General features: G+C 34.4%; 1 protein-coding gene and 2 pseudogenes across 4 annotated transcripts; all 3 read left to right on the top strand.

The window, feature by feature from the left end:
* Nucleotides 1–3,479: 3,479 nt before the first annotated feature.
* On the top strand, nucleotides 3,480–6,885 carry LOC114321155 (putative receptor protein kinase ZmPK1; annotated as a pseudogene).
* A 5,681-nt stretch (nucleotides 6,886–12,566) lies between these two features.
* On the top strand, nucleotides 12,567–25,002 carry LOC114321156 (uncharacterized). Of its 4 annotated transcripts, XM_082921958.1 has the most exons (10): nucleotides 12,567–12,785; nucleotides 12,907–12,970; nucleotides 21,338–21,481; nucleotides 21,799–21,894; nucleotides 22,001–22,132; nucleotides 22,437–22,502; nucleotides 23,240–23,341; nucleotides 23,491–23,582; nucleotides 24,095–24,176; nucleotides 24,800–25,002. In XM_082921958.1, the coding sequence occupies exons 2-10, from the start codon at nucleotides 12,929–12,931 to the stop codon at nucleotides 24,890–24,892; spliced, it is 849 nt and encodes a 282-aa protein (XP_082778084.1). In that variant the 5' UTR covers nucleotides 12,567–12,785; nucleotides 12,907–12,928; the 3' UTR covers nucleotides 24,893–25,002. The 4 variants fall into 4 exon arrangements, with proteins under 4 accessions (XP_082778084.1, XP_082778086.1, XP_082778085.1 ...); XM_082921960.1 differs by lacking the exon at nucleotides 12,907–12,970; XM_082921959.1 differs by lacking the exon at nucleotides 22,437–22,502.
* LOC145820826 (putative receptor protein kinase ZmPK1) lies at nucleotides 12,980–19,999 on the top strand (annotated as a pseudogene).
* Nucleotides 25,003–27,127: the final 2,125 nt, after the last annotated feature.

The raw sequence follows: 27,127 nt of genomic DNA, 5'->3' as shown, positions 1-27,127 counted from the left end.
CAAACAAAATGAGCATAAATATCATCATATCAATATAAGCTATTCTAGAAGTATCTAAATAATTATCACAAGTCATATAAAAAAATATGTCACAAATCATAATTATTTTTAAAAAAATTAATAAAATATACGTTCTTTGATTTGAAAATCTTCTTGCATTTGGTAGAGCTTTAGAATTATGATTTAAGAATAGAGTTATTTTTTGAGTTTGTAGGAATCATACAAAGAAGCACCTCATCATGTCTTACACTCAAGTGTGGAGACAAAAAGTGTCTAGACTTAGACAAGTTGGCAATGCTAATAAATTTTGCAACCACTAGGCGCTAATCTTCTCACTTAGTGTTAATAGATTTTGTAGTTTCTAAGCGCTAATCTCTTAACTTTAAGTGATACTTCAATGCACACTATTATAGTGTGTGAAATTTTGCTCCATCCACTCCCATCAGTTGGGTAGAGAGCAAAACAGTGCTCATATTGGCTACTCGTCTTATACTTAATGACTAACTCATTCAAGCTCACATATCTTGGATGATGTAACTCTTGGATATTGCTTCATCAAATGATGCAACTCTTGGATATTGCTTCATCAAACGATGCAACATTATTAAAAGTCAAATCACAAAGTCAATTTGTGCAGCTCAATAATCAAGATCACATCTAGATCTATTGAGGGCTTACAAATCCCACAACTTCAAATTCACCAAACAAAACTGCTTAGCATGCCGCTAATCATAGTGCACACATCAATTTTTATTGCGCCAAACAAGGCAACAAAACCACGGTAACGTTGAGTCATGTTTCCTTACTTTGGCTCAATTAAGGTCTAACCTAAAGTCTCCAAAACTTTCTGCTTATCTGAAGAATATGATTACATTATTCACATTTGAACATCTCTACTAGATCTAGGTTAACCAAATTAACTTTCATAAGCTAAGTCAATTTAGAGGGAAACAAAATACACATTGAGATTAATTTGATTAGCATATCATAATATAATTTTGTCGGGAAAATCTAAATTAAATGGTGACAAAATTACACAAGTCGCAAGATCGAATATACGCTATGCTCATAATCATCTCTTGAGCCATAAGTGACAATTATCCAAAATTTAATTTAATTCATGTGCAAAATATTAGTTTTGGGGAGTAAATCTACAAAGATTTCTCTCCACCGAACAACCTCCCACTAACTATGGCATGTCTAAAGCATGACAAAATATTAATTCCATACAATAGCATCTCAATGTGAATTCATAAAATAAAATATGTTAGAATATTTAATCATGGAATTAAAGTTCATCAATATAAATAAATCATGTTATTTAAAATAACAATATCCTACAAGTTTTAATCATTTAAAAGAACTTAATATGCTGTATATAATATTTAAATAGCGCCATAACATATTTCTATAATTTTTGCAATTTTCTCAAATTTTCTAGAATTACAAGTAATTAATAATTACACATAAAATCAGATATGAATATTACAAAATCTAAAAAAATACAAAAATCATATTAGTAACTAAGATTACATAGCAGCAATCTACTATAAACATTTCAAATCCAGAATCCAAGTCATGCTCCCCTAAGAGCAATTTAACGTAACAATATTGAATCATTCATTAATGAAAAATAAAATATTTTACATAAAATTCTGAAACTTTAACAAATTGTAGAAACATTACTTACGAGTCCAATGGTATAAGTCATGCTTCAATCAGAATTATATCGAATAATATAGAAGCAATTAACGTAATTTTTAATTTTAAAACAAACAAACAGAGCTTTAAACTATTCAGCTCTTGCGTCACTACTTATCTAAGCGGATGACGTCGTCGTACACGTCAGCACGCCAATCGGCGTCAAGTTAAATCACGCAGATGACGTCAACAAATTCGTCTTTTTCGTTTGCTTCAACTCTCACCTAAAATTATAGTTTGAGTTTTCTTCTCAACCGTAAGTCGGAATCAGGCCCATAATATACCGTTTCAAAGGTCTTGAAACAAGGATTTGAAATATATAGGCATTGTTTGGTTTGCTTTTGAGAAACAAATTTTGGAGAAAATTTCCAAAATTTTGTTTGGTTTAGTGATTTTGGAAAAAAAATTTCAAAATCACTCGCTCTCCTACACATCAATCAATCACTTTTTTTTTCTCTCCTCTCTCCTTCTCAATCACTTTTTCTCTCATACACATTTACTCAATTACAACAAAATATCAAATCATCCCAAACTCTCATACTCCAAAACAATTTCCAAAATATATAACCAAACAAACCAAAAAAATTTCTAAACTCTCTCTCCAAAATCTTTTTTGAAAATTTATCTCCAAAAACCAAACCAAACACACCCATAATTTTCACAACATGAAAACAAAGCATGTAAAACCAGCATGCAATCAAAGTTACAAAAATCATATATAAATCTCCATTTTTCTCTCAAAATTCGACCGTCCAATTTTTGTAAAACTTTTCAGATTTGGTCTAAATAATATAGACTACAACATATATGAAATTCAGGACAATCAGAGATTGTTCAAAAAACATCAATTTTATGTACAAATCATATCTATACATATATTCATGCACAAATGACACGAAAACACCAAACAATGGCTCTGATATCAATGTAAAAATTATAATACTATATACACAGCGGAAATAAATGGATTCGGGGCATACTTTTACGCTCAAACCGAATCCATGGATCATATGGGTGAATCACGTGCCCCTATTGATGTCTTTAAATAATTCCCAATAGTGGAGCAGAACTACTAGAAAACTACCCACACTATTCACAGTACAATGGCAGAATGATTTATGGGAAGAGAGAACGTATAATTTTTGTTGTGTCAAATACAGAATCCAAGTTCTGTACATATAGGACAGTTAGGAGACCCATAAAATAGATGTATTATCCCAGATAATGTCTATTTCATATCAACAATATCTAATTAATAATTATCATCTAATATATTGACAATTATCCATATCAAGATTATCGCATATCATGATTATCTCATATCTTGAAATATAATATATTAAGATTATTTGGATCTCTCCTAAACGGGTCATGCCACCATAGGCGACCCAATTGGTTCCAAGTTCTAACCCTGACCCAATTTCAAATAGTAATGCTATTTGAACTTGTAATTTGATTTTTGTAATTAAGTGATAAGTTTAAGTATTATTAATCAAATTCTAGTTTGTTTGTGTTTGTTTATTCACATTACAACTTCCAAAGAAGTCCTTGAATCTGTCAAGATATAAGACACCAACCACATTTCCTGATTTAATTATTGTTTGTAAATATTAGTTTCTCTATTGAATCTCCTCTGTCAATTTGACCCAAACCAGATTTTTGGTAACACACTGAAAACACTTCAATTGCTTGGTATTAATAGCTTGGATGTGTGAAGGTTTACACAGTACTCTTTCTTCCTTCACAAATCCCTTCCTCACCTCTTTTCTTAATCTTACATGGACATCTCACTTTCCTTCTTCCTCATATTTTCCACGTTGATGATTCCATCTTCATCAACAAATTGTAGCACTTTAAACTCATGCTTGTCTCGTTCTGTGGAGAAACCAAATGACATTTTGATTTCACCAAACGGTGTTTTCGCTGCCGAGTTTCACCTAGTTGGAGACAATGCTTTTATCCTCGCCATATGGTTCGCCAAATCATCGAGTCGTACTGTTGTCTGGACAACCAACCGAGACCAACCCATAAATGGAAAAGCCTCAAAGCTTTGACTACTCAAATATTGTAATCTCATCTTAATTGACGTTGATCAAAACACCATCTGGTCCACCACCACCACTACCTCGGCTACCATGGTGCAATTAGCCCTCCTCAACGCTGGTAATCTTGTTCTCAATTCATCAAAAAGTTGTATTCTTTGGCAGAGCTTTGATTCGCCCACAGACACACTTCTTGCTCTCCAAATGTTCACTAGATACACAACCCTTGTCTCCTCAAGAAGCCAAACCAACCACTCATCAGGTTTCTACAAGCTTTTCTTCGACAACAATAATCTTCTAAGCCATCTTTACAATGGTCCAAAAGTTTCTAGCATTTACTGGCTTGACCCCTAGCTCATGCCGTGGGATTCTGGCAGAACAACATTCAATAGCAACAAAATTGTAATACTTGACACTTCAAGTTATTTCGTATCATATGATTTCTTGAAATTATTTAAATCTCCTGATCTTGGTTTGGGGATTCAAAAAAGATTGACCCTCGATTTTGATGGTAATCTTCGATTATATAGCTTAGATGAGAAGACTGATAATTGGACCGTAACATGGCAAGCCATGGCTGATCCTTGCAGGGTTCATGGACTATGTGGACCCAACAGTATTTGTAGTTATGGTTCTAGTTCCAGTAGGGGTTGCTCTTGCCTGCCAGGGCATAAGATCAAGAATCAGAGTGATTGGTCTTATGGGTGTGAATTAGAACACAATCTTCCTGATAATGATCGTAAGGCTAGTTTTGTCCAGGTGGATCATATGGAATTGTATGGGTATGAGTATGATGTTTCTAAGAACTCCACCTTAGAGAGTTTCAAGGAAATGTGCTTGCAAACATTGATATGCAAAGGGTTCTTGTTCAAATTTGAAAATGGTGTCTACAACTGTTACGCCAAGTCGCAACTACTCAATGGGAAACATTCCCAAAATTTACTTGGAACACTCTATGTCAAGCTAAATGTTTGTAAAAAATGTGGCGTTTTTTTCCTCAAATGCAGTACCTGTTAAAGAAATGAAATTGAATTGCTTGAGTTTGAGCAAGAATACTATACAATTGGATCGAGTTTATAAACCAACGATGGAAACAAGTTCTTGAATTTTTTGGTTTGGTTTGGTTTGCCTGCGCAATAGGAGTTGTTGAGGTGCTATGTGTACTTTTGATATCTTTTTTGGTATTTAAAAAGCCCAACAATTCAGGTCTAGAAATGCAAGGCTATTTCCTTGTCGCAACAGCATTTAAAAAATTCACTTATGTGGAAATGAAAAGGGCAACACGAGGTTTCAGTGAAGAGATTGGGAGAGGTGGTCATGGAGTTGTTTATAAAGGCATATTCCCTGATCATCGAATTGCGGCAATTAAGCGGCTCAACGAAGCTAATGAAGGAGAAGCCGAATTTCTAGCAGAGGTAAGTACCATTGGAAGGCTAGACCATATGAACTTTGTTAGATTTTTATTCTTGGCAATCCCGTATGACAAAACTTTTTTCAGTTGTAATTTTATTCGATCTTTTATTTCAGTGAGGCTATGAGCTTTAGATGTGAATCCAACCTGAATTGTGCCTTGCAGAGAAAATTGTGATGTTTATTCTTTCAAGTTTGCCACTTCGCTGACCTTTTAGAAGTTTCACTCGCCTGCAAAAGTACTGGGAGTTGTTTTTTTCCACTCGAGCGGCCATTCCTACGCTTGAGCGTAGATCCACTCGAGCGGTCATTCTTGCGCTCGAGCGGAGATCGCGGATCTATTTTCTATAAATATGTGTTTTAGTATATTTTAGGGTACAATTTCCAGATCTTCTCATTGGGTATTAGGGTTTTCTTCTAGAGCTTCTTTGCTTGTTTCCTTTGATATCTGTGAGAGTTTAATCATGAATTGAGTGGATTATATCAAAGGGTTTGTTTGTTTTGTTTTATTCACAAAAGAGAGAGTTGTTCTTCGGTGGATTTTGAGAAATTTGGGCCTGAAGCTTTGGTGGATTCTGGAGTGGCTCATCGTCGTGGATTCGATATCGATGTTATGGATTCAACGTTGTACAAGACAATTCCGAGGTGAAGACACGGCTGGAAGAGGCACATAGGGGTCAGTTTGATTCAGGCATGGATTCGCTAGGTAATTGAGAGTACACTTGTGTAATTCCTTTATGTCTTCTTAGTGGATTGTTTTGTGACTTTTGCCTGTGATTTTTTTTAATTGGAGGCACTCCAATTGTGTTTTTTTCACATAAAATCGTTGTGTGGAATTGTCTGGATTGTTTGATTGGGATTGTTATTACTGCGTAAAATTGATACATAATCACAAATCAATATCTAGGGGATTTGTAGATTTTTCAAACTTGATAGAGACATGGGGATATTGTGCGGAGGGAAAGCACAGGCTTTTGGTTTACGAGTACATGGAACACGGATCATTGGAAAAAATTTGTATTCCAACAAACTTGACTATGACAAGAGGTTGAACATCGCGGTTGGCATTGCAAAAGGCCTAGCTTATCTGCATGAAGAGTGTTTGGAATGGGTTCTGCATTGTGATGTGAAGCCTCAGAACATACTCTTGGACACAAATTACTAACCAAAGGTAGCAGATTTTGGCCTATCCAAATTACTAAATAGGGTGTTGCCCAAAATTCAAGTTTTTCGAAGATAAGAGGAACAAGAGGTTACATGGCTCTTGAATGGGTTTTCAATCTCCCAATTACTTCCAAAGTTGATGTTTATAGCTATGGGATTGTTGTGTTGATGATCACAGGAAGGAGCCCAACTGGAGTCCGCGACGCTGTTGAGGGTGAAGAAGAGGAGAGGTGTGAAAGATTGGAAACTTGGGTGAGGAAGAACATGAATGGTTAAGAGGCATTGTGGATTGAAGAAATGATAGACCCTGTCATGATGGGGGGGATGCGAGAGGAGTAAGATGGAAAATCTAGTTAGAGTGGCTGTGCAATGTGTGGAGGCAGATACAAATGCTAGACCCATCATGGGAGAGGTGGTGGAGATACTTTTGGGCCATGCAGATAGCCATGACACTGCCTGTTGGGGTAATACACTTGGTTCAATTTGCACTCTTGTGTCCTTGATTTGTTTTGTTTTCAGCCTTTTATTTCCATTTCCTACAATAATTCCAATGTTTGGAGATAATTAGTATACAATTAATAAAAGTAAATTATATTTTCTCATTTGATGATTAAAAAAAAAAATTGATATATAGCAATCCTCAATTTAAAAAATACATATATAGCTTTAACCCCAATGATCAATGAACATGAGTAAAATTATTCAGTAGTTTAGAATCCCTACATCAATTTTGATTTGAAATCATTATAATTGAATATACCAAAAAAATAAAAATAAAAAGAGTAGAATATGTTTTATTTTTTCACATTTTTGAAGATGTGAATTCCAATAAAATAGGATTTTCGGTCTTGGTTTTTTTAAAGAATTTTATTTATATTTTTTAATAACACCTCCTATATGTGATTGGGATAAAAATTGATATGAGGGACCCGAATACTAAATAATTTTCCCATTGACTAGTTAATAAAGGTCACTTGTAGAATAGGCTGGTCATATTTAGTTACTGATTTCAATTAACCCATATTATTTTTTAATGTGATGCATTGTGACTCTTCTCATTTAATAAATGAAAAATTTTAAATGCATGAAATCATACACAATTATCTCATCTAAGATGAGTAGTCCCATTAAATGTGTGAAATCTATTTTATATGAGAGACAAATTCAATAATAAGATTAGGGCATCCACATTTGTTAGGTTTTTGTTATTGGCAATCCTGTTTGACAAAACTCCTTTCTGTTGTAATGTTATTTCTTTTATTTCAGTGAGACTATGAGTATTTAGATGCGAATCCAACCTAAATTGTGCCTATGCAGAGGAGTTTGTGATCCTAATCCTATCATGTTCGCAATCGAAGTTATTTGACTGCTCGAGTGGCCATTCCTGTGCCTGAGCGGAGATACAATCCGTTCAGAAGTTTCACTCACCTGCAAAAGTACTAAGAGTTTTTTTTTTTTTTTTTTTTTCTGCTCGAGCGGTCATTTCTGCACTCGAGTATAGACCCTGTTTAGTCACACGTGTTTTTGTTACTTCGCTCGAGTGGCTATTCTTGCGCTCGAGCAGAGATCGCGGATCTGTTTGATACAAAAGCTACGGTTCAGTCAGGTTTTAGGGTACGACTTCCAGATCTTCTTCTTGGGTATTGGGATTTTCATTTAGAGTTTCTTTTGATATCTGTGAGAGTTTAGTCATGAATTGAGTAGATTATATCACAAAGTTTGTTTAGTTTGTTTTATTAAAAAAGAGAGAGTTGTTCTTTGGTGGATTTTGTAGAACTTGATCCTGAAGCTTTGGTGAATTCCAAAGTGGCTTATCATCGTGGATTCAATATCGGCATTGTGGTTTCAATGTTGGGCAAGATAATTCCAAGGTGAAGACGGTGGTGGAAGAGGCACATTGGGGTCGGTTCAATTTGGGCGTGGATTCGCTAGGTAATTGAGAGTACACTCGTGTCATTCCTTTTTGTCTTCTTAGTGGATTGTTTTGTAACTTTGGCCCGTGATTTTTTTATCACAATTGGAGGCGCTCCAATTGTGGTTTTTCCATGTTAAAATCGTTGTGTCGATTTGTCTTAATTGTTTAAGTGTGATTGTTATTTACTAATTAAAATTGATACATAATCACAAATCAATTTCTCGGGGATTTTAGATTTTTCAGCATCAAACTAGATAAAATTTAGTCAAATTTTGGCCGAAAAACTTACTTTTCTATTTTAGCTAGCTATGCTTTTAAATGTCTTCTGTAATAAACTCTTTATTTTATTTTTCTATTTTATTGAAAAAAATCTTTACTTTTTTTATTTTTATTTTTTTTATACTATTGTCAATTATCATAATCTTTAAATAATCACTTTTTGGGACAATCATCTTTTATAATAGAAATATTTTAATGGTCATGTTTGTCAAATAGTCACTTATCCCATATTTTGAGATCGCATTTTTTGAACACTTTCAGTTGTACCCAAGAAAAAGAGATCGCATTTTCTGACTGTTTTGCTAACTTTAATTTCAAGAACAAATTTATGAGAAGTACAAAAACTAAAATAATTCAAGTTTATATGAGGATAAAAATTATAAGTAATAACAAAAAGAGTAATCCTATGTTTATCATCTATTTTAATTATTTATATATACTATTTGATGTGGCATACTTTATTATCATTAATACAATAACTCTCACATACATACAACTGGTATCTAAGAATTTTGGGATGTATCATATTATATTCTAAAACAAATAATAATTATAGCATTTGAAAAAAAATATAAATAAAAACAAAACAGTAGAAGATAGATGAACACTGTTTCATTTATTTTAAATTCAATGTTGAGCCTTCAACGGCTGGCTACATGTGGCGAGGAAGCCCAGCATGTTTTAAAATATCACAAGTACTAGCGAGCTTGATGCAGAAGGAATTTGATGACTTTACCCCGCAAACTAGCAGAAAAAATGCTTTGGTGAGATTGATGTTGTGCTTTTATATACAAGTAATGTTGTGTTTGTTTGAGAGATTTGGGAAGGGATTTGGAAAGGGAAAGAGAAAATGGGTGTGAAACAAGGTGAAATATAAATATATTTTATTCACATTTCACCTTCATTTTTTCCTTTCTAAATCATTTTTCAAATCCCCTAACCAAACACAGCGTAAATGAATAGTTTCTTAAAATATATCCCTATGGATGAGCCTTACGATTTTTTTTTTTTTTTTATAATATATAATTGAAATTGCAGGCTCTTTCATGCAAGGCACTGGTAGACGATTCAAGAATTGTTCTGTATTTTTAATTTGGGATATCAGATTATAAGGAGCATGACTCTCAGACTGGTCTCTAATAGTGTAACTTTCTTAAATATTTTTATATAAACTTTCAATGTACCAAAAAAAATAGGACAAATTACACCAGTGGTACTTATATTTTACCAGTTGTGTCATTTTGGTTTCTACACTTTCAATGGATTCAATTTTGACCTTTAATTTAAATTTTGTGCTAATTTGGTCTAATTGATAATATTATTAGTGTTTATTTTTTTTAAAAAAATAATTAGTTGAGGTTAATTGAATGAGTTTATTAAGTTTATTATTTTGCTTTTAAACATATGACACATGACATTTATGTATGTATTTTTCATAAAGAAATGCTAAGAATTGTAATTAATTAGACTAAATTGACATAAAATCATAAATTCAAGATCAAAATCGAAACAATTGAAATTACAAAAATTAAAATGACATAATAATCAAAATATAGAGATTACTATCATAATTTGGCTAAAATAAAAACAACATGGTTCATTTTTCATACATAAATGCAAGTCCCCTTACACAAACTATCACACTACCACGTAAGGCCGCGCAAAAAAAGCGCTTTCAAATTTTATTTTGGCAAGCCGATTAATACAGCTTTTCAAAAATTATTCGTTCGTTGAGAATCGCACTGACCCGCACTCAATATATATATATATATTAGCCGTTGTCACACACAATGCGTGTGCAATTCAAATAAATAAAAATAAAATAAATGCAATTCAAATAAATCAAAATAAAATAAAACATTTATCATATATTGTAGGTTAATTAAGTGGTAAGAGTTTTATTAATTTGACATAAGTCTAAGGTTCAAATCTCCTCCTCTCACCTATCTAATTTTTTTTTCTTTTTTTTTATTTCAAATAAAAAAGTAGACATGTGGCAGCATAAGAAACAAATGTTTCAAAACACTATAAGGGATGTTTACTTTATAATAGTATAGATAGATATATTTGAATGGATACCAATTCAACCAAAACAAACAAAACAATTACAAACAATCCAAACAGAGCAAGGTAGCCAAATTAGGTGGAGTATCCTCCAACCAACCAACAACTGACTTGGCCATCTTAGCCAATGCATGACCCACTTTGTTACCTTCCCGCTGCGTATGAGAGATTCAAAACTGACGGAAACCCAACCTTTGGCGATGACTCTGTGAGAGATTGTGTCCAAAAGGAGAGAAGAGAACAAATACCCAACATCACGAACGGCATTGACAATTGTCAGTGAGTATCTAGAATCACGACTTCACTAGCAAAACTCGCAGCGTTTAGAACAGCAAAAGCTTCAAGCACAATCTGCCTCAACCCAAGTTTCAATCTTTTCAGACAAGGAAGCAACCACTTCCCCGTTGAAGTCGTGAATAATAATCCCAACACTAATCGTCTTTTGATCCCCGAAGACAGGAGCATCAAAATTCACCTTAAACCACCCTTCCATTGGTGGTTTCCAGCGCACTCATCCTTGATGTCACTTAACATAGACCCATCCATACCCAATCTGCCCACCCCAAAACTGTAATTTTTTTGGGGAAATAGCATATCAGTTGATAGATGAAAAACAAAGGAATGTTGCTATTAACACTTACCTTTTTTCTTTGGACCCTATCTCTTTCATTTTTTTTTTTAATTTCCAATTATATCCCAACATAAAATTTCACTTTTACCCTTATCCCTTATCTTCTAACCCTAATTTTTCAAACCCAAACCCTAACCCCTCTCAACTCCGGCTACCACCTCCACCGGCCGCCGGCCAGCCCCTCACTTCCAGTTGCCACCTCCATCTCCCTCTTCTTCTGAAATTGCGATCTCCACTCCTACCAATCGCGAACCCCAACGCCACTGCAATCTCTCTCTCTCTCTTTCTACGCATGGTTGGGTTGATAAGGTTTAGAGGCACGATGGTGACGGGGACGACAATCTGTGACCTCAAACCCTAGCCACCTCCATCGCCGTTGTGATTTGAGATCTCAACCCTAGCCGTCGTCGTGATCTGTGACCTCAAACCCTAACTGTCGTCGAGATTTGTGGCCTCAAACCCTAGTCGCCTTCGTTGCCGTCGCGATTTGAGTTGGGAGGAGCAGCGACCGACGATGGTGGCGAGAGAGAGAGAGAGAGAGGGCTCGCGACAGTGGCTCGAGGCGGTGGCTCTGGATTGACAGTGTCTGAAGCTACTGGGGATTGGAGTTGACCGGAGAGTGGTGCCGTTGGTAGAGGTTGTTGCCGGAGCTGACAATGGTTGGGTTGGGAAGGTGGGTTAGAGTGAGGGTATAGTTGGAATTAAGGTAGGGGTTCAAAGAGAAAATAGAGCGGCCTCATTTAGTTGGATGGGGGTTCAAAGAAGTGGGGGGTCCAAAGAAGAAAGAAAGGTGCTAATAGCAGCACTCAAAAAAAGGGATAAATTATATTCAGTCACTTTTTCATTTTGATCTTTAAAGTTTTTTTTTTTTTTACTTTTTTTTTTCAAATTTTTTCCAATTAACTCCTAAAACAAACTTTTACTAAAAATTAGACAAAAAATAACACATTGACAATCACATTGTATAAAAATATTTTATTATATAACTCATACTTTTGACACAAACTCAAATCCAAATATAATATTTTTTATGTCATGTGACAGTTATCGTGATACTTTCCATCTAATTTTGAACAAAAATTAATTTTAAGAATAATATGAAAAAACTTAAAATACGAAGAATCAAAATGAGAAAAAAAAAATTTTAAGGGTTAAAATGAGAAAGTAGCCAAACATAAAACAGACAAAGTATAATTTACCAAAAAATAAAAAAAAATACAAACTATGGTAAAACCTATAAATTTAAATTATTAAATCAATTTTTTTTTCATGTATTTATAATTATTTTTAAAAAATTGTCTTCGTTTGTAATTTTCTCATTTTTTTTAAAACCCTTTGCTACTCTCTCTCTCTCCCTCTCTCTCTCTCTCTCTCTCTATCTATCTATTTGAGAGAGCCAATTCCTGCCGCACCTGGACCTCATCCCCAGCTCCACAAGCCATCGTAGAGTGTCGATCACGCAGCTCAAGCACCGATCTAGAGCTTTTCTTGACTAATCCACTTTAGAGAGCACAAGTGACCCTAATGTTGTGTTTGATTGAGAGATTTGAAAAGCCATTTGGAAAAGAAAAACGAAAAGGTAGATGAAATACATACCTTTTTCCCTTCCGTTACCAAATCAGTTTTCAAATCTCTCAACTAAATATAGTGTAAAGATAAGATTTTTTAATCTTCTCTCTTGTTTTTTCTGTCTTTGTCAGATTCTCTATTTCTCTCGCTGATATGAGCCATTCTCTGATTTTGAGTTTTGCATTCTTGGACAATGTATGTGTGTTTTACTTTCTTTACAATATTGTAGTAAAATAAATGGATCTTGTATGTTTTGACTTTGTTGATGGTCGACGAATGAAACATTGCTCCTGTGCTTGCATTTGTTTTGAACATTTTCTCAGAAATTAGCTTCTACTTCTACTTTTACTTTATTTGAGTTGAAGGGCAGCTTTTACTGTCACTACTAATTATTTTAATTTTGATGTGTTAATAAAATTAGTTATCCAAAAAACTAAAGAAAAATATTCACTTAGCAAATTTTCATACTAAGATATTCGTTACTAGGGAAACTAGGAAATGTTAATAGTGTTATGATTATGATGAATGTTAGAGTTCATTTCACATGCCCTAAAAATTATCCAAAAATGCTTCACCCAAATTTAGTCCGAGTGTAACTTACACCTCGCTAAGTTTGAATCTATGTCATGTAATTCGTTTTTCTAGTTTTATTTTATTTTATTATTTTATTTTTTAGAATTTTTTCATTGTACATTTATAGCTCTTTTGTGGACTAGAAGGATAAGAAATCAAGGGACTGGCTTGGACTCATGGGAATAAATATTGACTGTATCATGGTGTCACCTATCAACAAAAGACCCCAAAATAGGATTAGATGGATATCTCTCCTCTCCTATTAGCCCAACAATGTAATCCTCACTACCTCATTTGGGATTTGTTATTGATTGGTAATATCACTATGCGGTATCACTGTTATACACAATATTTAATCCAGATGGATCTGAAACTCAAACATTGAGAGGCTAGAAGGAAAGTATGGGGTGGTTCTAGTTGAGCAGCCAGTAGATCGAATTAAGTTTAAATTGTTTAAATTATTGTTTATGGCCAATTGGAATGATTAAAAATTATAAAAATTGATATATAGTACAAACTTCTCATAAAATTATCTTAATATTATTCAATGTGGCAAGCTTCATAAATGATCCAATTAATAAATTATTTGGAACCCACATAAGAGACCAGTCTATTTTTTCTCGCAAAAGTCTAATTAATTCTTTTAGCATTACTTTTTTTTTTCTTTGTTTAATATGATTTCATTCAAATCAAGTGAATTATATTCCTTATTTTATTGTGAGGTTTTCTAATATATCATTTACCAAGGACTTTTTAACATGAGAATTTCAAAAAATGTCTTACTAGTTGTGAAAAATTAAGACGAGAGAACAGAAAAAAAATTTGAACAAAAAATCCTTGACAATTAAAAAGAACATAACAATTTCTCACAACTCGGGAGGTCAAAAATAACTTGTGACAGCCTGTGAAGTTTAGCTAAGTAGCCACATCCCTTGCCATGCTTGCAAGAGACATGATTGTTGCTTATTACTTTTAGAGATGCTTCAATTTCTTCCATTGTGATCTCTTGGCAACGTTTTATTCATAAACTACCTTTTCTAATAATCTTGATTTATTTTGCTAAGACCTTTGCTTTTGCTAATAATCACCTTGCTCATGGTGCAGAAGTTTCTCTATCACTTGACTCATAGTTGGTCTTGCATCTTTGTCTTCCACTACACATTGCAAGGCCACTTTAATCAATATTTCCATCTTGCTTGCGTCCTATACTTTTCATCATCACTGGGTTTATGATCTCTTTAAGCGACAATTCGTTCACTACACTTTCATTTATCTTCTCTCTCACCCATTTAACAACCCCTCTGTTCCATCTCCCTTGAATTGCCAGAGGTATAAGGACTTGTCATCGGGCTCTTTCTAGTAACCATCTCCAACACCACCACTCCATAGCTATAAACATCAACTTTGGATGTGATTTGGAGATTGGAAATCCACTTGGGAGCCATATAACCTCTTGTTCCTCTTACTCTAGAAAAGTTTGAGCTATGTTCGCCGCCTCTTTTACATAGCTTGGAGAGACCAAAATCTAAGAAGAATATCATGGATCCATTAACAAAAGATTTAGCAAAAGAGTAAGTATACAGTTCATCGAAGGGAATGTGGTTAAGGCCTATTACATAAGAGTTATCATAATGATAACCCTACTTAATTGACTGGAGATCCCAAGAACTAAATTCAAAGGGACAACTAAGTTATGTGTGGCTTGTCAAAAATCACTAAGGGATTAAATTCCTTATCCATTCTTATGATGAGAGTGATATCTGCAACATGTTTTGTATGCTGGGGTTTAAGGATAAGCTTTGCTTTTCATGATTACTTATATCTTGTGTTAGGTTTTTTATTCTTGGTAATCCCGTTTGATAAAACTCCTTTCAGTTGTACTTGTACTCGCACTTTTATTTCAATGAGGCTATGAGTTTTTAGATGCAAATCCAACCCGAATTGTACCTATGTAGAGAAGTTTGTGGTGTTTATTCTTTCATGTTTGTCACTTCGTTGACTATGATGGGGATCGAACTGGGGTCCAGGGGGCAGTGCCCCTTGGTGGGTCTGGGACAGCGCCACGGTGGGGTTGAGGGGCAATGCCCCTGAAGTAAAATGCAAAAATACATTCGAAGTTGCTTGTCTGCTCGAGCGGCCGTTTGTGTGCTTGAGCGGAGAATGTTTGGTTCCAGAAGTTTGATCTGTCTGCAAAAGTACTAGAAGTTGGGATTTTACGCTCGAGTGAACTTTCCTGCACTCGAGCGGCCATTCCTGTACTTAAGCGACGATCGCGAAACAGATTGCTATAAATATGTGTTTCAGTTAGATTTTAGGGTTACGGATCCCAAATCTTCTTTGAGGGTTCTAGGATTTTCTTCTGGGGCTATTTTGCTAGTTTTCTTTGATGTTTGATTGAGTATTCAACTCATGGTTTAAGAAGTATACATCAAAGGATTGTTTGTTTATTCTATACAAAAGAGAGTGTTCTTCTTCAGTGGATTCTAGGGAATTCGGGCCTGAAACTTTGATGGATTCTGAAGTAGCTCATCGTCGTGATTCGACATCGGCGTTGTGGATTCAATGTTAGGAAAGACAATTCCGAGGTGAAGACAATGGTAGAAGATGCATATAGGGGTTAGTTCAATTTGGGCGTAGATTCGCTAGGTAATTGAGAGTGCACTTGTGTAATTTATTTTGTTTTCTTAGTGGATTATTTTGTAGCTTTGGCCCGTGATTTTTTTATCATAATTGGAGGTGCTCCAATTGTGGTTTTTCCAGGTTAAAGTCGATTTGTCTTGATTGTTTGATTGGGATTGATATTTTCTGCTTAAAATTGATACATAATCATAAATTAATATCTAGGGGATTTCTAGGTTTTTCATCTTGACTTAAGAATAAAAAGTCAAGATGAGTATAAGGGATACTCTCAATAAGAATCACCTATATGAGTGTTAAATTGGGGTTGGTTCCATGATAAATTCTCTAGAGTACTCATAAATAACCAAGACCGTTCAAGGCCAAAATGAACACAACCATGAGAACAACAATGTATCAAAAGATATTTTGTGTGAAATTTATTGTCTTGGCTTAGATTAAAGCTGAACGATTCAAGGTATCGCGTCTATTGGTTAACAAGTATGTTCGATAGGTTATCACTAGGATAGGCTTAAGGCCGAAAGCTACCTATCTTGATGCAAGATATTTTCGATTTATACTCTCTTGACAAATTATGCATATTGTTGCATTTTCGTTGTCATCAAATTCTATTCATGTGGGGGATTGTAAGAAATGGTTTGGGAAAAAAAAAGTTTTTCTAAAACTTTGGTCTATTTTTTAAGTGGGACCTATGTGCCAAAGTTGGCTAGTCTATGTAGCAACACGTTTTTTTGCCGCGTAACGATTCACATCGTATATTTGATTGCTCAAAACAATTATCGGGTGAATCGATGCCAAAATGAGCACCATGAAAATAGTGTTTTGGTGAAATTTTCATAAAGGATGGAGTTAAGATTTGTCCCATATTGCTTTGATGGGCAAACTTGGTGTGGGTTTATAAGCTTTGAGTTTGCATCTTGTGGAGGGCCCCAAAGGATACCCAAGTTTTGTGGAAGGGTGAGATTATGGGCAAAGTGGGTTAGATCCATTGGACCCAAAACAAACACATATGCGCCGTTGTCCGAGCGGGCTGGGTTGGGCTTGCCCAATGCTTATATTTTTGGGTCAAAAATATTTGAATTTTATTTTTTCTAAAATTAAATTCTTACCGTTTGGAATTTGAATTTCGGTTTGAAATTCAAAATAAATTCCGAAACCCGAACAGGTGCTTTACCTGAACAAGCACCTGCTCAAATCCAACCTAAACAGATTCTTTACCTGTTCAAAACTGTACCGAACAAGTTCCATGCATGTTCAACTCTACCTTGAATAGCCACCAAGTCTTCTATAGACAAGTCATCCATTTAGTTTATTATCCAATTTTCATTCTTCTTTTCTGTTGTTACTTCCTACATTTTGCTACATAAATTTTTTGTGAAAATGAGTATATACACAGAGTGTATTCGCTGGGCAATTAGTTAGTAGTGCCGCTACTAGTTGTTGTTGATCATTTTATCCTGGGAGATTGACATCAATAATCTGAAAGTACCATGGAGAAGACGAATCTGCCTTAAGGACATAGTGTTGAACACTTGACATGATCAAAATTTCTGAGAAGATAATACTGTAAATGTTTGGTTTACTTTCTTGTTTTTCTTTAGTTTTCCTTTCTAGATTCTGTTTTGTTTCTGTAATAAAATACGAATCTGTTTTTCTTTATTTTATTTTATTATTTTTTGATTTTTGTAATCAAACGGAGTCTCCCCTTTCTTAATCCGCTTTTCGAATACAGTGAAAATTGTCTCGTAATTGTATCTACAATTTTAATCAAAACAAACATGATTTAATTTCAGGCTTCGGCCTTATACCATCTAAAAAAAAATGATTTAATAAAACAATAATTTTATTCTATGTTATTCCAATAAACCAAACCTATGCCAACCAATTATCACTGAAAACACTACAGTTGCTTGGTATTGATAGCTTGGATGTGTGAAGGTTTACACAGTACTCTTTCTTCCTCCACAAGCCCCTTCCTCAACTATTTTCTTAATCTTACATGGACATCTCACTTTCCTTCTTCCTCATATTTTCCATGTTGGTGATTCCATCTTCATCAACAACTCGCAGCACTTTACACTCACGCTCGTCTCTTTCTGTGGAGAAACCAAATGACATTTTGATTTCACCAAACAGTGTTTTCACAGCCGGGTTTCACCCAGTTGGCGACAATGCTTTTATCCTTGCCATCTGGTTTGCCAAATCATCGTGTCCTACTGTTGTCTGGACAGCCAACTGAGGCCAACCTGCAAATAGAAAAGCCTCAAAGCTTTCACTATTCAAATATGGCAATCTCATCTTAACTGACGCTAGTCAAAACACCATCTGGTCCACCACCACCACCACCTCGACTACCATGGTGCAATTAGCCCTCCTCAACTCTGGTAATCTTGTTCTCAATTCATCGAAAAGTTCCATTCTTTGGCAAAGCTTTGATTCACCCACAGACACACTTCTTCCTCTCCAAATGTTCACTAGATATATAACCCTTGTCTCCTCAAGAAACCAAACCAACCACTCATCTGGTTTCTGCAAGCTTTTCTTCGACAACAATAATCTTCCAAGCCTTCTTTACAATGTTCAAGAAGTTTCCAGCATTTATTGGACTGACCCCTGGCTCATGCCGTGGGATTCTGGCAGAACAACATTCAATAACCGCAAAATTGCAATACTTGACACTTCAGGTTATTTTGTATCATCTGATTTCTTGAAATTTAAATCTGTTGATCTTGGTTTGGGGATTCAAAGAAGATTGACCCTCGATTTCGATGGTAATCTTCGATTGTGTAGCTTAGATGAGAAGACTGGTAATTGAACCGTAACATGGCAAGCCATGGCTGATCCTTGTAGGGTTCATGGACTATGTGGACCCAACAGTAGTTGTAATTATGGTTCTGGTTCCAATAGGGGGTGCTCTTGTCTGCCAAGGCATAAGATCAAGAATCAGAGTGATTGGTCTTATGGGTGTGAATTAGAACACAATCTTCCTGATAATGATCGCAAGGCTAGTTTTGTCGTGGTGGATCATATGGAATTGTATGGGTATGAGGATAATGTTTCTAAGAACTCCACCTTAGAGAGTTGCAAGGAAATGTGTTTGCAAACATTGATATGCAAAGGGTTCTTGTTCAAATTTGAAAGTGGTGTCTATAACTGCTATGCCAAGTCACAACTACTGAATGGGAAACATTCCCAAAATTTACTTGGAACACTATGTCAAGCTAAATGTTTCTAAAAAAAGTGGTGTTTTTTCCTCAAATGCAGTACCTGTTAAAGAAATGAAATTGAATTGCTTGAGTTTGGGCAAGAACTCTACACAATTGGATCGAGTTTATAAAAGGAACGATGGAAAAAAGTTCTTGAATTTTTTGGTTTGGTTTTCCTGCGCAATAGGAGTTGTTGAGATACTATGTATACTTTTGATATCTTTTTTGGTACTTAAAAACCCCAACTATTCGGGTCTAGAAATGCAAGGCTATTTCCTCAGTGCAACGACATTTAAAAAATCCACTTATGCAGAAATGAAAAGGGCAACACGAGGTTTCAGTGAAGAGATTGGGAGAGGTGGTCATGGAGTTGTTTACAAAGGCATATTACCCGATCATCGAGTTGCAGCAATTAAGCGGTTCAACAAAGCTAACAAAGGAGAAGCTGAATTTCTAATAGAGGTAAGCACCATTGGAAGGCTAAACCACATGAATTTGGTAGAGATGTGGGGATATTGTGCGGAGCGAAAGCACAGGCTTTTGGTTTACGAGTACATGGAACACGGATTATTGGAAAAAAATTTGTATTCCAATAAACTTGACTATGACAAGAGGTTCAACATCGCGGCTAGCATTGCAAAAGGCCTAGCTTATCTGCACGAAGAGTGTTTGGAATGGGTTCCGCATTGTGATGTGAAGCCTCAGAACATACTCTTGGACACAAATTACCAACCAAAGGTAGCAGATTTTGACCTATCCAAATTACTAAATAAGGGTGGTGGCCAAAATTCGAGTTTTTAGAAGATAAAGAGGAACAAGAGGCACTACAGGAAATCAGGGATTTAACGGCGTTTAATTAACGACGTTTTATTAAACGTCACTTTTTTTATTTTTAACGACGTTTTATAACCGTCGCATATTTGTTTAACCAAAATGGCACCGTTTTCTATTTAAAGGCGTTTAAAACCGCCTCCAAATGCGGTAGATATACGCGCCCCTTTTTTGAAACCCTTATTTTTGAATCTGAGCCCTCTCTCTCTTATACTCTCTTATCTTAGACGCAGACATCTCTCTCTCTCTCTCTCTCTCTCTCTCTCTCTCTCTCAGTGATGAAGAAGACGAAGGAGATAACTCTATGAAGAAGCTTCGTCTCTCGAAAGATAAATCGGCTATTCTTGAAGAGAGCTTCAAAGAACACAAGCTCCACTGGCTGTTTAGAGCGATTTCGAAGCGATTTCAAAGATTTAGATCGATATCAATCGGCTGTTCAGAGCAATTTCGAAGATTCAGATCGATTTCGAGATTCAGAGCGATTTTGAAGCTTCGTCGCCACCGTCATCTGCACCGGCGAGGTAGCGAGCTCCACCGTCTCTTTCTCTAGATCTCATACTGATTGTACCTTTATAAGGGTTTTTGGCTCTGAGTTGGTTCAGAAGTATGTTGGTGAGGGCTCTTGAATGGTTAGAGAACTTTTTGTTATGGCCAGGTTTGTCCGACTTCATTGATAACATTGTTATTGCCAAAAAATTATGATATCTTGTATATCAGCTTAATAAATCTTTTTAGTCTACAGAAGTGTTATATAGTTCCTCTTACATGTTTTAACTTGCAGTATGTGATATTCTTTTTGGCTGACTTTCTCTTTTCTTTTCTTTTTCATATTTATTTTGGTTGCATTTATGCGAGTAAGGCTATCAGTTGATGAGACTAAAATGCTATTTTGAGCTGCTTTACCTGATCAAATTTGATTGGAAGACATATTGTTGAAGTTGTATTAACAACTTTATAATTTGGGGATAAAAAAGTTAAGAACCCTGCATCTTGGACTGAGTTGTTCAATAATTTGTTAGGACTATTTAATAAACTTCGGTATCAATGAGTTTTTTTTAATAGAATAGTTATCCTATTAACTTCTCCACAAAATTTGTTTTTGTTCATAGTGGAGTGCAAGTTAACTTCTTGAACAAATATGTGGCATTTTTTCTTTGCATCTTTTTTATTATCTCTATGTATGTATGTTGCTATGTATATATATGTATGCAGTTAGATATTGAGATTCCTTTTGAGAATTTACTTTCTTGCCCATATGAATATGTATAAATGTTTATAATTTCAACTTTTTTTTTTTTTTTTTGCTTTTTTAAAGGTACTCTTCGATTCTGAAACTGTGTGGTGGTTGAACCATGCGGTTGAAAAGATTTGGCCTGTTTGTATGGAGCCTATTGTTTCACAGAAAATTCTCCTCCCTATCATACCTTGGTTCTTGGAGAAGTACAAACCATGGACTGTGGTACGAGTCTACCCTCCTAAATATGATTAATTGCTGTCCTTGTTCCATTTTTCTGGTTCAAAATGCCTTCGTCTTTGAGGGATTCCCTATTCTACACGAACGGAAATTTTGTACAAAATTCGCATACAAATAATGCGGCTTTTTGGGGGTTATATTAATTTCAAACTAAAAAGCCCAATGTTATGACTTATAATTTGAAAAATGGCATTACTTACACCACATCATTTTGGATGAGTTTTATGTATGAAAATTGTGTTTTTAAATCATTTTTAATGTGTTGATGATTAGTTTTGAGAATTATTTGGGTATATACACAGAAAGACGCTGTGGTTCAGCATCTGTATATGGGACGATCACCTCCTGTGTTCACAGAAATGAGGGTTCTTCATCAAACCACTGATGACGACCACTTGGTATGTAATACTGTCTTAGTCATGGTGGATTCATGTCAATAATGTATTACTTCTAGTCATAATTTGTTTTGTAGCCAGAATAATAGTTGAAATTCATTAAATGCAGGTTTTGGAGTTGGGAATGAATTTTCGGACTGCAGATGATATGAGTGCAATACTTGCTGTGAAATTAAGTAAGAGATTGGGTTTTGGAATGCGGGCAAAGTTGCATTTGATGGGCATGCTTGTTGAAGGGAAGGTAATAAATTACTGTTAAATTTAAATTTTACTTTTACATCACACATCTATAATGAGTTATCCTTTGTTATACTGTTCTTAATTTCATGTTTTCTCCCTGCATCTGAAATGTGTAATCTGTAGAGTACAGAATCGATCTAGAATGTTTTGTAATGATTTTTAAAATTGGAATAGTTGTCATGTGCCATTGATTGTGAAAAAATGACTAATGCTTAGTAATTTCTTCAGACTAATGCTTTGTAAGCTGCTGTAAATTTATGGCATGGCAGATAAATTTTATTCATATTGGTTGGGTTTTTGTTCAGATGGCAGCATTTAACATTCAGGAGGCACTTATCTGGAAAGAGAAAATTGAACTTGTCATTGATCAGGTTTATTTTCTCGGACTGCATTTCCCCCTCCGCCTCCCCCTCCCCTCCATCAAAAAAAAAAAAATGAAGAAAATAATAAGGGGAAAATGTGTCTTGTTCTCTTCACATATCAGCTCATAATTCTCTTTGAAATTGTTGCCTCACTTACATCGTATTACTTCAAAGAAAAGTCAATTTTTTGGTGAACTATAGAATGGTTGCATAACCCTTTTGTGAACTCTTTTGCAATTTTGGTTTACATATTTATTTAGATGACACTTGATCATTATTTCTGCATATGGTATCATTTTGTAATCCTCTTTTCATTTTGTAAATGCATACACCTGGACCTGATTATAAAAGATGCAGCATCAGGGGTCACAAGTTCCCAATGGTAACAAATACGTATCTTTTGAATACAAATCTGGAATTGACAATGGGAGGAAATCTTCTGCATCAGATCGCGAAAGTCAGTAATGTCCAATTTACTTATTTGTTAGTGGTTACTATGTTGATGCTAGTGTAAATATATTCATGAAAAATACGTGCACTTTGTTGTAGACTTATTTTCTCTTCCCTTTACGGCTGCTGGCCATTTTTTACCCCTGTTAAAAGTTGATTATGATAAAGGTGGTTTAAAATGACTAATGCTTAGTAATTTCTTCTAATTTTGTATGGGTAGGCTTAATCTACTTCACCTTGCTAAGGTTTTTGAGGGCTTCTTTATGGTTTTATGTGTTCTAATCGCCTTATCACAGGTTATGCATCTTGGTGCTGAGAAAGAAATGATGTCTCAGTGTGTTGCCTTGCTTGAGAAATTCATTGCTGTTCGTGAGCCAAATATTCGATATCTTGGTTTGGTAAGTTACGAGAACACAACCGTTCTTATCTCATTGATGCAACTTATGTTCAAAGCATGCCAAGTTATAGTATGCAAATGTCAGAATTTGGAAGGTTTGATCTGGTTGTTTTCATTTGGTTGCATGATTTATGGATTGATCTGATGCAGGAGACCCGGATGTTGATGGTCTCAGATGTTCAGGACATTATTAAAAGGCATCAATCACAGATCATCACCTCCTTGAAGGATCCAGATATCAGGTTAGTTTAAGTGCTTTGTAGTTTTTTGGAGATACTTTCTGCTTCTTCACCATGAGGCACAATGATCGATTACATGGTAAGCAAAAGCAACATTAAATCTGTATTTAATATTGTACAATGCCTATGTTATGTGCATGAACTTGTTGAGAAATTTATTGCTTATCTTAGATGTGTAAAATCAGCTTGACTTGTATCGTAGATGCTGAGCTGATTATATCTTTTCCTGGCATTCTAGATTGCACTCTGTAGCTCCAACAATCTAAAATGCTCACCTAAGCAAACAGTGATGCATTAATCGGGCTGCTTTTCATTATTGATTATTAATGATATTTGAGCTTCTAGGCTTAAGTGTTACCCAGTTGGACTCCCAATCTTTATGTCAGGGGCACAAGTCCCCTTGATCCTACGCATATAAAAAAATATATATATAGTCATTAGTCTAAATTCATTCGTAGTGCTAGTATGCTTGTTTATGTACCTGTAATTTACTGACAATAATTTAACCCTCATAGTATTCGGAGGCGTGCTCTTGCTCTGCTCTATGGCATGTGTGATGTTTCAAATGCAAAGGACATAGTTGAAGAATTATTGCAGGTACCATATTGCTGTTCACAAGCAGTTAACTGTCTTTGATTTCAGTTGACATTTACTTAAAATATATATAGTTGGCCGCAAATAATTCTAAAAAAGTTCCTAACCAAAACACAACAAACATGTCACTGACAATTTTTTTAGAAAGAATAGTGTTTGCCGAATTGGAGAGCATCATTAATTATTTTTTTTATTGTCAATTAAAGGTCTAGATTTGTTCATCATAGACCTATTCAACATTGGCCTAGATTTTTGGTTGGATTCAAATTTGAATTTGTATGTGATGGTAAATCTCAATTTGATAAGGTTATACACATTCTAAAAGAAAAAATATGTTAATGACCCTTTGGAAGTCTTGCCTAATTTGATGAGTGTGAGTTAGATCAAATGGCCTCTAAATTTGTTTTTGCTATGGGAGCATTAATTTTACATGATTCTCATATGTGTCTGTATTGTCTTTGGGTGTGCCCGTTTCTATATATGTATTTAGTACTTCTTGGTATGTGATGAAATATTCTTGTTAGTGCTTCTTCAAGTTTTAAGTACTTTTTATAAGTATTGGGTACAAATTCTTCAATTTGTGTTTATTTTGGTAAATTCTGATTGTAGTTTATGTTCTGATGCAGACATGTAGACCAGTGAAGGCTACAACTTTAATGCTAAGACATGATTTTTGGATATATGTTAGTTTGTGGTTAATGTTAAGACATGATTTTTGAATTTTGGATATGTTAATTTTGTGGGTAATGGTGATTAGATATTAATTGAATGAGAAAGTGAATTAATGCTTCATTACAGCTATTTGAATGAGAGTTATTATTTTATATTAGTGCTATTACAGGTATTTTTGTAGTTCAATCAAATAAAATAAGCACAATTTCAAAAAAAAGAAAAGAAAAGGGATATGACGGCTTTTCTACAAACGCCTCTTAAACCCTACTCACTAACGGTCATATTTTTAAGAAAAGATATGACGGCATTTTTTCAAAACGTCGCTAAATATCGTCAGTGACGTCAGCTTGTGTTTAGTAGGACATTTGGCGGCGCCTATACCAATATCACGACGTTTTTAAAACGCCACAAAGCTATAGTGACGGCCGCATCCTCGGCGTTTAGTGCTAAGCGTCGCAAAAGGAATTGGCGGCGTTTGTCACTTATAGCGGCGTTTTTAAACGCCACTAAAAATATGTTTTCCAACAGTGAGGTTACATGGCTCCTAAATGGGTTTTCAATCTCCCAATTACTTCCAAAGTTGATGTTTATAGCTATGGGATTGTTGTGTTGGAGATGATCATAGGAAGAAGCCCAACGGGAGTCCGCGACGCTGTTGAGGGTGAAGAAGAGAAGGGGTGTGAAAGATTGGAAACTTGGGTGAGGAAGAACATGAATGGTTCAGAGGCATTGTGGATTGAAGAAATAATAAACCCTGTCATGATGGGGGGATGTGAGAGGAGTAAGATGGAAAATCTGGTTAGGGTGGTTGTGCAATGTGTGGGGGTAGGTACAGATGCTAGACCCACCATGAGAGACGTGGTGGAGATGCTTTTGGGCCATGAGGATAGCCATGACACCGCCAGTGAGGTAATACACTTGGTTGAATTTGCACTCTTATGTCCTTGATTTGTTTGTTTTCAGCCTTTTATTTTCATTTCCTACAATAATTCCCATGTTTACTATTAATAAAAGTAAATTATATTTTCTCATTTGATGATTAAAAAAAAAAATTGATATATAGCAATCCTCAATTAAAAAATACATATATAATTTTAACCATAATAATCAATGACCATGAGTAAAATTATTTAGTAGTTTAGAATCCCTACATCAATTTTGATTTGAAATCATTATAATTGAATATACCAAAAAATAAAAATAAAAAGAGTACAAAATGTTTTAATTTTTCACATTTTTGAAGATGTGAATTCCAATAAAATAGGATTTTCGATCTTGCTTTTTTAAAAGAATATTATTTTTATTTATTAATAACATCTCCGATATGTGCACGAGATAAAAATTGATGTGAGGAACCCGAATACTGAATAATTTTTCCAATGACTAGTTAATAAAGGTCACTTATAGAATAGGCCGATCATATTATAATTAGTCCATATTATTTTTTAAGGTGATGCTTTGTAACTCTTTTCATTTAATAAATGAAAAATTTTAAATGCATGAAATCATACACAATTATCTCATCTAAGATGAGTAGTCCCATTAAATGTGTGAAATCTATTTTATATGAGAGACGAATTCAATAATAAGATCAGGGCATTGCATCAAACTAGATAAAATTTAGTCAAATTTTGACTGAAAAACTTTCTATTTTAGTTGGCTATGTTTTTGAATGTCTTCTGCAGTAAACTCTTTATTTTTTTTTTCTATTTTATTTAAAAAAATCTTTACTTTTTTTTTAATACTATTGTCAATTATCATAATTTTTAAATAATCACTTTTTGGGACAATCATCTTTTATAATAGTAATATGGGACATTTACACACAAGTTCTAATTTATGAACTTATACTTCATTAAATCTTAACTAAGATTTTTTAGACCTTCAAGTCTCATTATCCTTCAAATAATAATTGTTCATTATTTATGATTATCTATAAAGGAACAAGATGATTTGACATTTATTTTGATTTTCAAAATTTTAAAATATCAACTTTCAAATTGAAAAAACTAAAAAAAAATGTGCCAAAAAAAAAAAATTAATCAGTGTGTTTGGTTTGAGTTTTTTGGATTAAGTTTTTTGAAAATTGAGTTTTTTGATTTTCGTATTTTTTTTTTGTTTTTAGTGAATATTTTTAAAATTTTTAATTTTTTTTTTTTACTTTTTTAGATGCACCTTGCTTAAATGTATCTAAAAAGTAAAAAATTTGTAAAAAAATATTTTAAAAAATTAATAAATACATAAAAATACAAAAAATGTACTGAATTCTTGTATTTTTGGTA

Source organism: Camellia sinensis, chromosome 3, assembly GCF_055761805.1.
Source record: "Camellia sinensis isolate YWXY chromosome 3, ASM5576180v1, whole genome shotgun sequence".
Classification (NCBI taxonomy): Eukaryota; Viridiplantae; Streptophyta; class Magnoliopsida; order Ericales; family Theaceae; genus Camellia; species Camellia sinensis.
The sequence above is the reverse complement of the archived record's forward strand: the minus strand, read 5'-3'. Positions and strand labels throughout refer to the sequence as shown.

Coding starts and splice junctions, on each gene's coding strand:
- LOC114321156 (XM_082921958.1), top strand. CDS start 12,929: ATGAGCCATTCTCTGATTTTGAGTTTTGCATTCTTGGACAAT. Junction 22,503..23,239: donor TTGAACTTGTCATTGATCAG/GTTTATTTTCTC, acceptor GCCTTATCACAG/GTTATGCATCTTGGTGCTGA. Junction 24,177..24,799: donor TAGTTGAAGAATTATTGCAG/GTACCATATTGC, acceptor GTTCTGATGCAG/ACATGTAGACCAGTGAAGGC.